Here is a 12,408-nt window from a genome sequence, read left to right as displayed (position 1 = left end):
CCAGTCTCCTATGCTATAGGGGGCACCGAAGGGTACCACAAGAGGCCCCTGGCCCCTTGGCTGGCAACGACGAAACAGTTCGCGTAGTGACACTGCGCACAGCATCCGGTAAACACGTCGTACGCGCAGCAAACTGCTTGGTAATGTTACCCAATCCAAATGTGCTCAGCAATTTGGATAGGAAGATTGGCACTGGCACTGAATAGCATGCAGCAACAAACCATGTTTTCGTTTATTTACTTTCATAGTTGTTAGTAATAACAAGGCAAGACACATACATTCCCATATATACCCATAAATTAAATTTCTTTGGTGGCCGGAATGTGAGAATTAAGGTTTATAAAAGAACATTCCTTTCACATTCCTATCAAACGCATTAAAGTGAAGGGGGAAAAGGCAAAACGGATCCTGCATCTCTTTCGTATTTTGCCCCGTTCCGTCCGTCGAAAATGCTGCGGAAACGATGGAATTTTTGGTTTCTGACACCAAGAGAGCATCCAAACGAAGAGGTAGCACAAATTTCCGTACCACGTGGTAGCATTTCATTTAGCTGTACCCTTCCCTCTAGTGATCATAGCGCTTGATCCGTCAACTGATCTTTCTTCTCTTTCCGTTCGTCCAAACAGCACAGCGCTTACCATAACTATACACAAGTTTATTTATATAGAAATAACAATGTGGAATATTTATGGAATATATTTATATATATTAACTCCCGGACATTCCATGACGACAAGAGATATAAATATTGCGAATTAACCGAACAAGAAACACTAAATAATGTCTTCGGAAATAGTGGCACTCCATGTTTTCCACTCCTAATAATTAAAAAACTTACCTGCTGTACAGCTACGACACGCACTGTAGGAACTGGATGGATAAAATGAGACGGAGGATTCTGGCCACAGTACCTGAGCTATTTACTCTATCGATCACTCTCCCGACAGGGCCCTTGTTTGATAGTATGTGCAACTAATAGCCAATCGTAGAAGATCTCTCATTCTGATCATTGCTCAATACCTTCAAAGCGACTGCTAACGTGAGCAAGCGTTATCAATGTATCATGTACAAACATGGCGGATCCTTGTGCGGATCAGATTGATGTTATCTCCTTTCGTGGATGCTCTCTTGGTGTCAGAAATCACAAAACCGGTCGCTTTTGGCGAGTCCGATCGCATGCATGCGCGGAGACTTCGACGAAAGGAAAAGCGCTTAAAAATAATATGCAACGACGACTGAGATGATCGTGTGCTCCTTTAGCTCTTGTAAGCTGGACACTAAACACTTACGGTGATTAATTCTTTCCATTTGGCTCTCTGTTGTCCCCCGACAAAGATTGTCATCACGAAGAAGAATAACCGTGTGGGAATGTGGGAGGCAAACAGTACCGCGAGTCAATCTGCTGATATATGTGATATGTAATATGTGATATTAACATCTATTGTACTGCTCTTTATCCGTATCGTCGAATGCTGGGCGGTGGATCGACTTGATCTTAAGTTTAATTGGTGTCAAAAGTCACGCAGTACAATATCAAAGTAGAATCACATTTGATAAATTCATACACACAATAAATGTCACATTTTACCATCAAAAGCTTTCAGGCTTTATTTCTTTAACTTCACCGCTCAAACAGACAAACTTTCGGGCTTGTTTGTTTCATTGTGAATGTTAATAAATAATACAAATACATATATTTTCTCTTAATATTGTCTGTAAAATAATATAATAAAATCCCTTTTTCCAGCGTGCTCCCTCTAATCCCAGTATGGTTGTAATGACTACTATCCTCTTGTTTTAACTATCGTAGTAAAAGCTGACTCTAAATATCTATTTGTTTGCATTTAGCATAACGTTACATTATTACATTTGTTTGATAAATTTAGTCCTTCATCTAATTTATCCTATTGCATTTATATTGTCGTTCGACAGATTGACTTTCGGTTTTGGCACATGTTTTTGCTTCAACGGCTGAAGACGATTGTTTAAGGATACTTTAAGCTTTTGCGAGATGTTTTCCCTTTTTTGTGACTATTTCTGTAAAGGTGACTTCTGGGGGGGGGTGAGAGTTTTGGGTGTGTTTGTCTGTTTGTATAAGATTATGACTTATAGAATAATATCACAATACCGTCGCCGCTCGACAGCGCGCGGGAAGAAGTTCGCATGTGCTCTACCTACGACAAGAGAATGTATGTGCTCTCCAGCTCATCCCGCGCTTGGTGGTGGAGTTTGCCATATTATTTCTACTCTCTTCCCATTGCAATGGTGCGTGAAAGTTGGCTAAATTCTGCAGCGAACATAGAACAACATGTTCCCACATCTAACAACGCAACGAATCGTCATACAATACATAGCGCAAAATACTGTTTCTGTGGAATACGGGCAGCGGGAACTGTGGGTTCCGACTGGTTCTTGCCCAAGGCTCTCTTCCAACTGTGCGGTCAGGCATGGATCACGTTATTCAGATTGATCTCCTCCTTGTGCAACGGTGTACCGATGGTGCCTGCATTCCCGCTACCCGTGTTGATCAGTTTGTGATCGTGATCCGTGTACACGGAACTCTTCCGTTTCCGTTTGCTTGTGTCGAAGTTGTGACATCCGAAAAGGCACTGAAAGAAGGCAAAGGACAAGTTTAGTTGACAACGCACAATGATGTATCGCAACGATATAGGGCACACTTACCGTCATAAAGGCAGTAGCACATCCCGCCACCGTACCGGCCAGTACATCCCACCAGTGATGCCGATGGTCGGTGATGCGCGAAAGCGAGCAAAACACTGCCCAGCACATGAAGACCATCTGGAGCAACGGTACGGTGAACAGTGTCCGCAACCGGGGTACTCGCTTCTCCAGATACCAGATGAGAAAGATTGCCTCAAACACGGACATGGCGGAATGACCCGAGGGGAAGGATTTGCTGGCGTCACGCACGAAGTACAAACTTTCCTCACTGTTGGTGCATGTGTACGAGCTGACGTAGCTGTGGGAGGGATGGAACAAATTCAAATAGTTTAGTATGGTCCTGTTATGCATTTGCAGGATTAGAAGTTCTTAATATAAGTAGAGAGATAATCTGAAACGCAGAAATCGTTGAGGTATTACAGTGTTTATTACTGCCTTTAAGGCATTTTCAAGATCGACTAGTAAACGAGACCGTTGGAAAAATGTCTCCTAGCGCTAGAAAGAGCTCTATAAATCATTACTCATTTTCTTATGGTATGACATATGGTGATGATTCAGACATCTTTAGATTATGGCTGCTCAGTAGATTTTTTGTTAAAGGATAAAGGTAGACTCGCAACTCCTCCGGGGTATTTACATCCAACCGGTCTTTTCTTCTCTTAGAAAGAGGCTCTACCAAACAGAGTAACAGCGTAAATCCGATGTTCATAAGAAAATAGCTCATAAAAATTGTTATTCCCTACATATTACTACTTTTAAAATCTAACTCCAGTAATGTACGAGTGATGATCGTACTGATACGGGATCACATCAGATACTTGGACATCTCAAGCTCTGAAGTACATCAATGGTCCTCAAAATACTAGCGCGGCCATGACTCCAGATGGAGTATTTACTACAATCCTTTTTGTTTCCTACAATATCATAAATTTAAAGCAGTCCATAATATATTTCTTCTGTGTATAGAATATTAATATCATACGTCATTATTTCCAAATGGTACGTACGACATTCTATAAAATTTAAATCATAATTTATGATTATCGTTATACCATCCGCAGCTCTGCATCACTCTGGCGAGTCGGCAGAATTGCGATATTGCCCTCAGCATGCCACATATTTGGTGCAAAGCAACCAGATCCAGTAAAGTGCAAGAGTCGGGATAAGGAGCAGATTACAATTAAATTAGGTTGTACACTCCATGGGATCCGAAGGGGAACTGAAATAAACTATTTCCGTGCACTTAACACCCAATGACAATCTAGCCAGCAGCGGGCATCGAATGGTGAGTGCATAAAGCTTTATTAGCCGTGTTGGCGGATAGCTTTATTAAAGCTTGCTTGATACGCGCGTGTGGACTTTACAAGTTTTATTTTTTGTTGTTTCTAGGGGAGAGATACACATGGACAAATATGGTCGTTAGCAGGTCAACGACGATTCAGTGCACGCCGAACTATACTCAAAGATTGTCACACACAGAATATTAAATCGTGATTGACATCCATGGTGAACGTAGTCCAGGTATGTATATTTTTCTTTTCGTATCTCTCTCGTGTTCCAAATTAAAAGAGTTTCAGTTCATCGGATCCCGAACGATCACTACACAAGAGAACGCCATAACTGACTCGGTCAACGATCGTCGCGTTAGTCGTCGGTTAGCGCTGTGGTCTAATAAGGATTAATTTTACGACTGCTCTAAAATTCAGTGAGAACATAAAATTCGTTGCAAATTGCCAACCACACACCGGTGCCGGTCGAGGCTATCCGATCGTCAGATCGCCGATAACATCATCTTCAACATACGATATGGATTTTTTCTTCATCCACCATGTAATACTCATCAAATAATCGGTGAAGAAAGAAGCCTAACCCGATCCGTGTCGGTCCGACCTCTCAACTGCCTGCGTAAAGTCCGTTCATTCCCCTCGCTACGATCATCTTGTTTACGCATTCATCGCACAAGAGGACACACTCGTCGCAGAACAGCACTGAGCCACCGCACAGTTATTACCAACCGGAACTTCCGCGGGGCGGAATATTCAGCCGCGGCGGATCTTTACGGATCCCCACGAATCAAGGCGATCTCCAGAGATCATCGGGCCAGAGGTAAATCGTCGTTCAATTGAAAACCGGTGCCGCTGGTAAGGAATTTCGCAGACACCTCGCTTCGCTAGCGCAAACACAGGGCGATGCGAGCAAATTTTAACAAACAAAGCGACAAAATTGTTTACCGGACGAAGCGGAATACAGAACTGCTATTGACCGTCGGTGTTGATTTTTTGACCGTCAAGATGATGCTAAAACAAAAGGCATCACACAACATTTAGCGAAACAACAATGACACAGGTGGTGGAAGAATAATTATTCAATCGTATCGTTTTCTTAAGCAGAAAAATATTTTCGAAATTAATTTTACAATACATTCGAGTGGGAGTTAGATTTAGTGTGGGCGCTATTAGATTAGATGTTTTTTTTTTATACTTTTACCATGAAATTTCTATGGTACATGTTATTTGTTTGTTATTAATTTAACTCATAACATACGATTGTCTACATCCTTTTCTAATGTATTTTGAGCTACTGATCTACTGAGTTTATTCCTCCATTTACGTTTGTTCCTCCATTTTACGACGAGAGTATGATTGTCGTGCTAAAACTTAATTAGTGTATTTAGCAAATACAAGCGTATGGAAGCACCGTGGACAATCATCTAAACAAATAACTATTTTATCTTGCAAGTTTTACGATACACGCCTGTCTAGTTTGCTTATCCGCAGTACCTTAGTATGGCATGAATACTTACTCGGTGCCCTTGCATTCGACGTCCGGCCGGCAGGTGTTTATGAAGTGGGGTCGTAATTCACCAAGGAAAATCTGGAATAGAGCCATTAGTGGATACATACAATTATTAGTTCGTTTGGATAAATCCACCACGTGTTTTTGTAATAGACCCACCTTTATTGTACCGATGATCACTAGCATGGTAACAAGTCCGCGGACATACTTTTTGGACCAGTACAAAGCTTCCCGCCACGAACCACGGCATCGCGATTCGGTTTCGGTTTTGCTCAGACTGATCGATGGTGTGTAGAAGAGTGCTTCCGTCAACCATATCTGCGGATAGAGAAATAGGGCGTTGAAAGTATGATGAAAAATAAGCTACTGATAATGGACGAGTTGTGGCAGAAACGAAACCCACAAGACCTCAGCGAAAACTAGCGACAGACGGGTGGACCGTATCTGTCACCATAAAACAAAATCACACCTTTCTTCGCGATACGATGCAACACAGTCATAGCGGATTTATAGCTGCACCGGACACGCAGTGCACGGTACTTTCTTGGCCATTTGGATCGAACAAGGTACTTCAAGAATTATTAGTGGCACCAGCCGTCAAAGACCCTTTAAAACGAGGTAAAGGAAATTTGCACTGAAGCTTAGGTTGGGTGTTCCTGCTGTAGTTCTTGTTGAAGGGCACGGCACATCGATCAGTGCTGTTATCAACCGTCTGGTGTCACAATTACGGGCGATTATTCCGGATCTTATCAGATATGAAGTTCGAAGTTCTTGAAAACGGTCGCCATAAGATAAACACACCCCACCAACGTGTATTGAGGTGCCCGGGAGAGGTGTTGCTTAGGTAAACTAGTGTCGGTAGAGGAAGAAGTGTCGCGTCTATTGAAAGCAATCACAATGACTGGTGCAAATGGGTTTGAGTATTAGCCTCTTTAAAATAAAAAACCTATTAATCACGTGGTATTTCTTATCAAAACAATATCCCTCCCTCTTCTTGACTTTACAACGATCTAGATAATGACTGTGATGTAGTAATGCCTTAGTAAACACCAAGTACGTACGATTCTGATCTCGAAGTCAAAGTCTGCAGCCGAAGTTCAACACTTCGAAGGTTGCAACGTGGTGGACCAAGTCTAAATTTTGTCCGAGCTATGATTTACGGTAAATCAAAACCGAAAAGGAATTGGAATTTAAAATTCTCGAACCGCTTTCGGTAACGCTTTTTTACTAAAACATTTCATCATAAAATGCATCTCCCTTCATGCATTATGATAAAGTCATTTAGAGAAACAACCATCCATTAGCTTGACACGATTAGATTTGAATATATTAAAGCTCAACTCAACTCAATTAGCTACACGGAGCCGGAGAGTTATAAATGTGTTGTAATTTAATCTGAAAACTCATCCAATCAATTTCACACCCGCCCCAATCATATGCATGAATCTAACGCTCCGCTGGAGCCAGTAGAAAAACAAAGATCGAAACACCGATCGGCAGCTAATAAATTGTCATCCCCTGCACGTTATCTGGCGAAAGAAGTGAAAGATTTTCATGCGGATATCCAAAACCGCCATCATAAAAACATTAAAGTTGATTTAATTTTACCACCCAACCAGGTAATTGGTTGTGTGTCGTTCCATTCAAATGGGTGGAAAACTAAAGGGAAATGACGAAACAAAAAAAAAACATTACACACGCTCCCTCTTCGTTCACTTGTGAAGCGGCGGGATTGATTGTCGGGGACAAAATTTACGACCGAATCGATTTAATTCGACAAAAGCGATAATAGCGACCGGGTCCAGGTCCGTCAATCGGTCGATCAGCGATCGTGCGTGCCGGCTTTAATTAATTCATCTTCGCAACAGTGTCGCTGGGTCTTAGCACTGAAATGGACGAACACCCCGATAATGCAAGGGCCGGCCACCCCAGAGAAGGGTCCGAATGTTAATGTGCTTCTCTAAACCGACAGCTTACGATCTTAATCTCCACACCTTTTGGGGCGCTGAAAATACCTATCGCTCTGGTGGTGACTGATGGAAGATATTCACTTTATGGCACACGATCGCCCATCTCGGCACGGGTCGGAATTGGAGGGCTAATTCTTCGATGACTGCCCATTTCGTTGATCATCTTCGCCCTCTGCTAGAGATCACCCACCCCTTGGAGAAACGAACCCATTTGCCAAGGGAGGTCAAAATATTTAAATCACACCAGGACGGAGCGAACCGTACACAAATCGCATTTGATTTACACGATCGGCGGTCCAAAACGCTGCCACGTTACGGTCACCGATCGCAGAGAAAGAAACGTGTTTTAATTATGGATTTTCTTCCTTCTATTGATCCACCAAGCGGCCCGCGCCCACACATGCGTGCGAAACGTGTTCCGATAGGTGTGCAGCACAAATGGACCCGCGCTGGACAAGCTAATCTGACCGCGTACGGGATCGGAAGGCACACGCGAATGAAATGCTTACACGAATGCTCAGCCGGATCATGTCCAGCAGCGTCAGTGGGCTGGTTGGTTTGGTAGCCTTTCGATTCTAACCGTAAGTTGGCGGTGACCATCGTTCAAAAAGTTGTTCACATTTGCCTCATCCGAGTAGATCCTCGCGGCGGGTGGTTTCGTTGGAAGGTTCGCTGTAATACATTGTTTGCCGGATCGGGTCCAGGGGGAACCGATGCAAAAGTTGATTTTGATAACAACACGTGGATAAGCGAATCATTTAGTTCCATCCACACCGTCCACACGTTTAGGTATGCGGGTTTTAATTATGCTCGATGTGTTGAACGAAATGTCAGCTCTCAAATTTTTTGCTCTGCAATAAACACGGCGATACTATTAATAATTCATAGCTGACACGATACAGCAATATTAGACTCCATAGCTCTACAAGGCTCGCATCTATCGGGTCTACCGGGCAGGAAAACATGTGTCAATACGATGTTGTTTGTTTGAAATCATAAATTTAATCCTGTGATTTGTGGGTTTTGTTGCAACATCTTAACAAAAAAAAAGCTGAAAATAAATTAATGTGCAGATTGATTAGCACAACAATGCTACTTTGCGGACGTTGCAAAGTATTCGAAGGTTTGAAAAATAATGTTAATTAACTTACAAAAAAAAATAAGTTAATTAAATTCATTTCATTAGCACTTGATTTTCTGCAGCCAAAATATAATACAGAATTTATTCATCAAGCTGTTGGCTTTAATAGATCTTTAACGGTTATTTGACGTATGATCTTTAATCGATCTTTAAAGGGGATTTTTTTAAACAAATTATCTTTTAACAAGTTCTCTTTTAACCAATCAAGTCTTTACTAACTAAAAGAGTCCATGTGTTTGTCCATGTGGACGACCTTAAAGGAGTTTGCGGGCTGGGTCGTCCGGTGTCATTCTCATGACGTGATCAGCCCACCTGGAGCCTGGCGAGTTCAATCCGCTGTACGACAATAAGTTCTCCGTACAGCTCATAGACCGGTTCCTCCACTGTTCTTCCACTTTCGAACGTGGCTAAGAGGTTTTCGTCAGTTTTTTGACAAAGTACATGTCTCAAAGGCGTATATGAGTACTGGAACGTTACCCCTTCGTAAGTTAGGATTTGTTGGCAGTGCCGCTGATGGTGCCGCCATCAACCTCGGTTTTTGCCTTGCTAATCTCCAACCCAAGGTTTTCTGCCACCTGCTGCCGGTCTGCCATGGGGGTTTCAATCTACTCGGTACTTTATTCAACTTCTTCTTTTTTAGTAAACATTTGCGAAAATGCAAGATATTACCGCTTTCGGTAATCGTACACACCTTTATCATGCGGTAGCCCTCAAAAGGGCTTACAATCTTATCGCGACGATTAGCGCATGTGGGGACTTACCAGCACGATGGGTATCAGGCCGCTGAGCAGTATGGTGACGGTTGATATCGTATCGCCCGTGTACTTATGCTGGATCGATTGATCGTTGCAGTAGTAGCCGCGTTTTACCACTTGTGGCAGCAGCCCCAGTTCGGTCAGTATCAGAAAACAGGCGACTAAAATTATGTGGGAAAAGAAAAAGAAACACAAAGAACCAAAGATTATTATTTGGGCTTGTTTGGGTGCCGCTATATCATAAAACCCCTTTTTTTCCGTTACAACATTGGCGTGTTTGTTTGACACGACGATCGTGTCGAGAAGCTGTGGTACTTTGGTAACATAAAAAGCATAAACTACCATGCTCCCTCCTATCACGTTCGCTTCCGATGCCAAGCGGGCAGGTTATTCCAGTGAGCAATAAGTGATTGTTTATTTAACATTATTATTGCGCAAGTGATCCAACTAATGTACGTCCCCCCGGGGCAACACTAACAAGCAACGATCAAGCGCCATGCCGGCTTTACGGCAATAAAAACGTGCACTATACAAATGTTTGCAGCCTTAATGAATCGGGCTTGCTTCCTTAGGAGCGGCACAGTAGGCTACGACTGCCAGCTGAAACTGTGCGTGTGTGTGTGTGTTGTTTTGAAGATGAACGAGCACAATCTTCCGCACCCAGCTTGCTGCTCGGGTGACCCGTTCGAGGGGTCACCAATACGGGGGTTGAGCAATTGGGATCGATTTTTCATTGCATGATTTATTTGTCACACTGCGGTACCATATGGAAGCGGAAAGAAATGGTTACCATGGGTAGCTAAATCTAACATGAATATAGAACAAGCTCAATGAACTACGACTTGGGCGAACATAATTCTTACGGCCTCATGTTGTTAACAACGTTTAGAAGTTTCTACACGAATGGAACGAACAACAACAGCAAAAACAAAAACACAACCCCTGCAGTACGACAATAGGAAGCTTTTTTATTTTAATGGTTTTTAACCCAAACCTCAACATTTCACACACAATCGTTAAAAAATCGATTTGTTATGCACAGTGAGCAAACACGGTTGTAGGCGTTACAAATATGGCGCACCTAATAGGGAACCCGGGAAGGAAATCCCAAAACACACAGAGGAAACATAAAACTGTTTGACGCTTGCCTTGTTAAGGGTATTTTATTCGTATTTTAACTTTCCCGTTCATTTTACGATGTGATTATTGTGCGCTTTCTAGAATGTTTACCAGTTAAGGCAGCAAGACACTGTGCGATAAGGTCAATAAAAGTCTTAAAATCAATTAAACGAACGAGAATAAAGCATGTACTTATACAACGAGCATTTAAGCTTACACTGTAGCTTGTCAGCTAGGGCAAATGACCTCGAAGCCCTCGACTTCTCGTAGGTGCCCCGCATGTGATTGTGCCCTTATCAAAGCACCATTTGACTGCGCGGGACTTTATTATTGATAAAGGACCCCGGAGAACAAAAAAAAAAAACAATGATAAAACAACGCAGCCTAGGTGGAACTGAAGAACTTCGTATGCCAGTAATTGAATTCGATGTCTGTTTGGTATGATCGGACTCATTATGAGGTGCTTGCTTGGGGTATTGACGATAAGGATTGTAAATGATCAACCTTACAGCGAAGTTGATTCTCCGATAAACAGTCAGCATATTTGGCTGAGTTTTAAAAATAAAACCACCATCATCTGCCTTACCCGGCACCCGGTTCTAATATTAAAGCGGCATTAAAAACATCACCAAAGGCGAATAAATCAACCCCAATGGCGCCATTTGCAAACTGTGCAGAGCTACGTGTGGCATTGCCATTCCGTGCGATATGCAAAGGTGTGTAATTGTCCTCATGGTCCACACACCAAGAACCTGACCGGTTTTCTATGGCAGCACACCTGGCACCGTTGGCAGGAAGCGGGAAAAAAGGGTGCAACAAATGCTGGCCCTTAGCGCGTCATCCTACTAGGTCCATCTGCCCATGTGGCGGGGCGAGTGACATTGAAAACGTGTTACGTCGGGAGCATTCGGCATTATCTATTACACACGTTTTCGTAACAGGAGACAAGAAGCCAACGCTCTGCCGAGACCGGTATCGGTACAACGGCCATGATATTCTGATTTGCTGGTGGTTCAGTGTTACGTTGAGCCAGATTTTCGCTCACCGTCGAGGACGAGGAAGTACAGGGTCGCACTGATGTAATGTTATTAAATAACTACTTCCGAGCGCCCATCAGCTCACCCTACTTTGTGTTACAAAAAGAGCTGCAACCTTTTAGACGACACATAATTTTGCCTACATGATCACTTCATTATAGTTCTAAACTTTTAACATCGCTTTGGTACGTTTTGATAATTGGGAATGGGTAATTGGGCGTTGTTTAAAAAAAAAAATCTCCACAAATGGTAAAAAAGCAACAAAAAACTCATAAAAATATCGAGTTCATAATACGCTTGCAACGTTAATTGATACATTCCCGAACACACCTCGCGCACCAATCACCGATCGTTAAATTTTGCACCTCATCATGCGAAGATATAAACGCTGGTTGATCGTAATTAATTAACGTGGCAACCGATTGGCACCACGAAAGGCACACAGCCAGGATGCACAGGGAAGGAAAACCATTTATTCACACCGAAAGATACTGTTTTTTTCTTTTTTGCTGTTTGCTGTTTGTAGCAAAATTACAAATTGACCGACCGATCGGCGGTGGGTTCTTCGATGCGATGGCTTCATTATCGTCACCAGGCCTTTAATGGCTTGTTTGTCACCGGGTATCGGCCGCGGCAGAATTAATGATGCTCGTGCGAAATATATCGTTTCGATCGCGCCAGTACTAATGAAAACTGTAAACGATCCATTCGGTGTTACGATTCTTTTGAGCCGATATGTTGCCGTTGCTTTATGCGGTGGGATCGAGCAGAGGCGGTGAAAAATGATGATCATAATTATTAATATCTTTTTGCGAGAACTGCTTTCCTGGTTATAACTAATAAAGAGCAGCAAGTTTCATGCAGAAGAATCGGAGATGTCTTCCGGCCTAGGAATGTATATTTCGAAA

The 12,408-nt window shown here is 42.7% G+C and overlaps 1 protein-coding gene across 1 annotated transcript in view; it reads right to left on the bottom strand.

Moving 5' to 3' along the window:
• Positions 1–1,588: 1,588 nt before the first annotated feature.
• LOC128305713 (phospholipid phosphatase 1-like) overlaps positions 1,589–12,408 on the bottom strand; it is a 29,518-nt gene continuing 18,698 nt past the window's right edge. Inside the window, exons 2-6 of the mRNA XM_053043298.1 lie at positions 9,351–9,505; positions 5,638–5,796; positions 5,486–5,556; positions 2,683–2,980; positions 1,589–2,609 (exon numbers count right to left, since the gene is read on the bottom strand). Of these exons, the coding sequence (XP_052899258.1) occupies positions 2,442–2,609; positions 2,683–2,980; positions 5,486–5,556; positions 5,638–5,796; positions 9,351–9,505 (851 nt within the window). The 3' untranslated portion in view covers positions 1,589–2,441. The remainder of the gene's footprint in view (positions 2,610–2,682; positions 2,981–5,485; positions 5,557–5,637; positions 5,797–9,350; positions 9,506–12,408) is intronic.

This window comes from Anopheles moucheti, chromosome 3, assembly GCF_943734755.1.
Source record: "Anopheles moucheti chromosome 3, idAnoMoucSN_F20_07, whole genome shotgun sequence".
In the NCBI taxonomy this organism is placed as follows: domain Eukaryota; kingdom Metazoa; phylum Arthropoda; class Insecta; order Diptera; family Culicidae; genus Anopheles; species Anopheles moucheti.
This window is presented reverse-complemented; position numbering and strand designations above follow the sequence as displayed.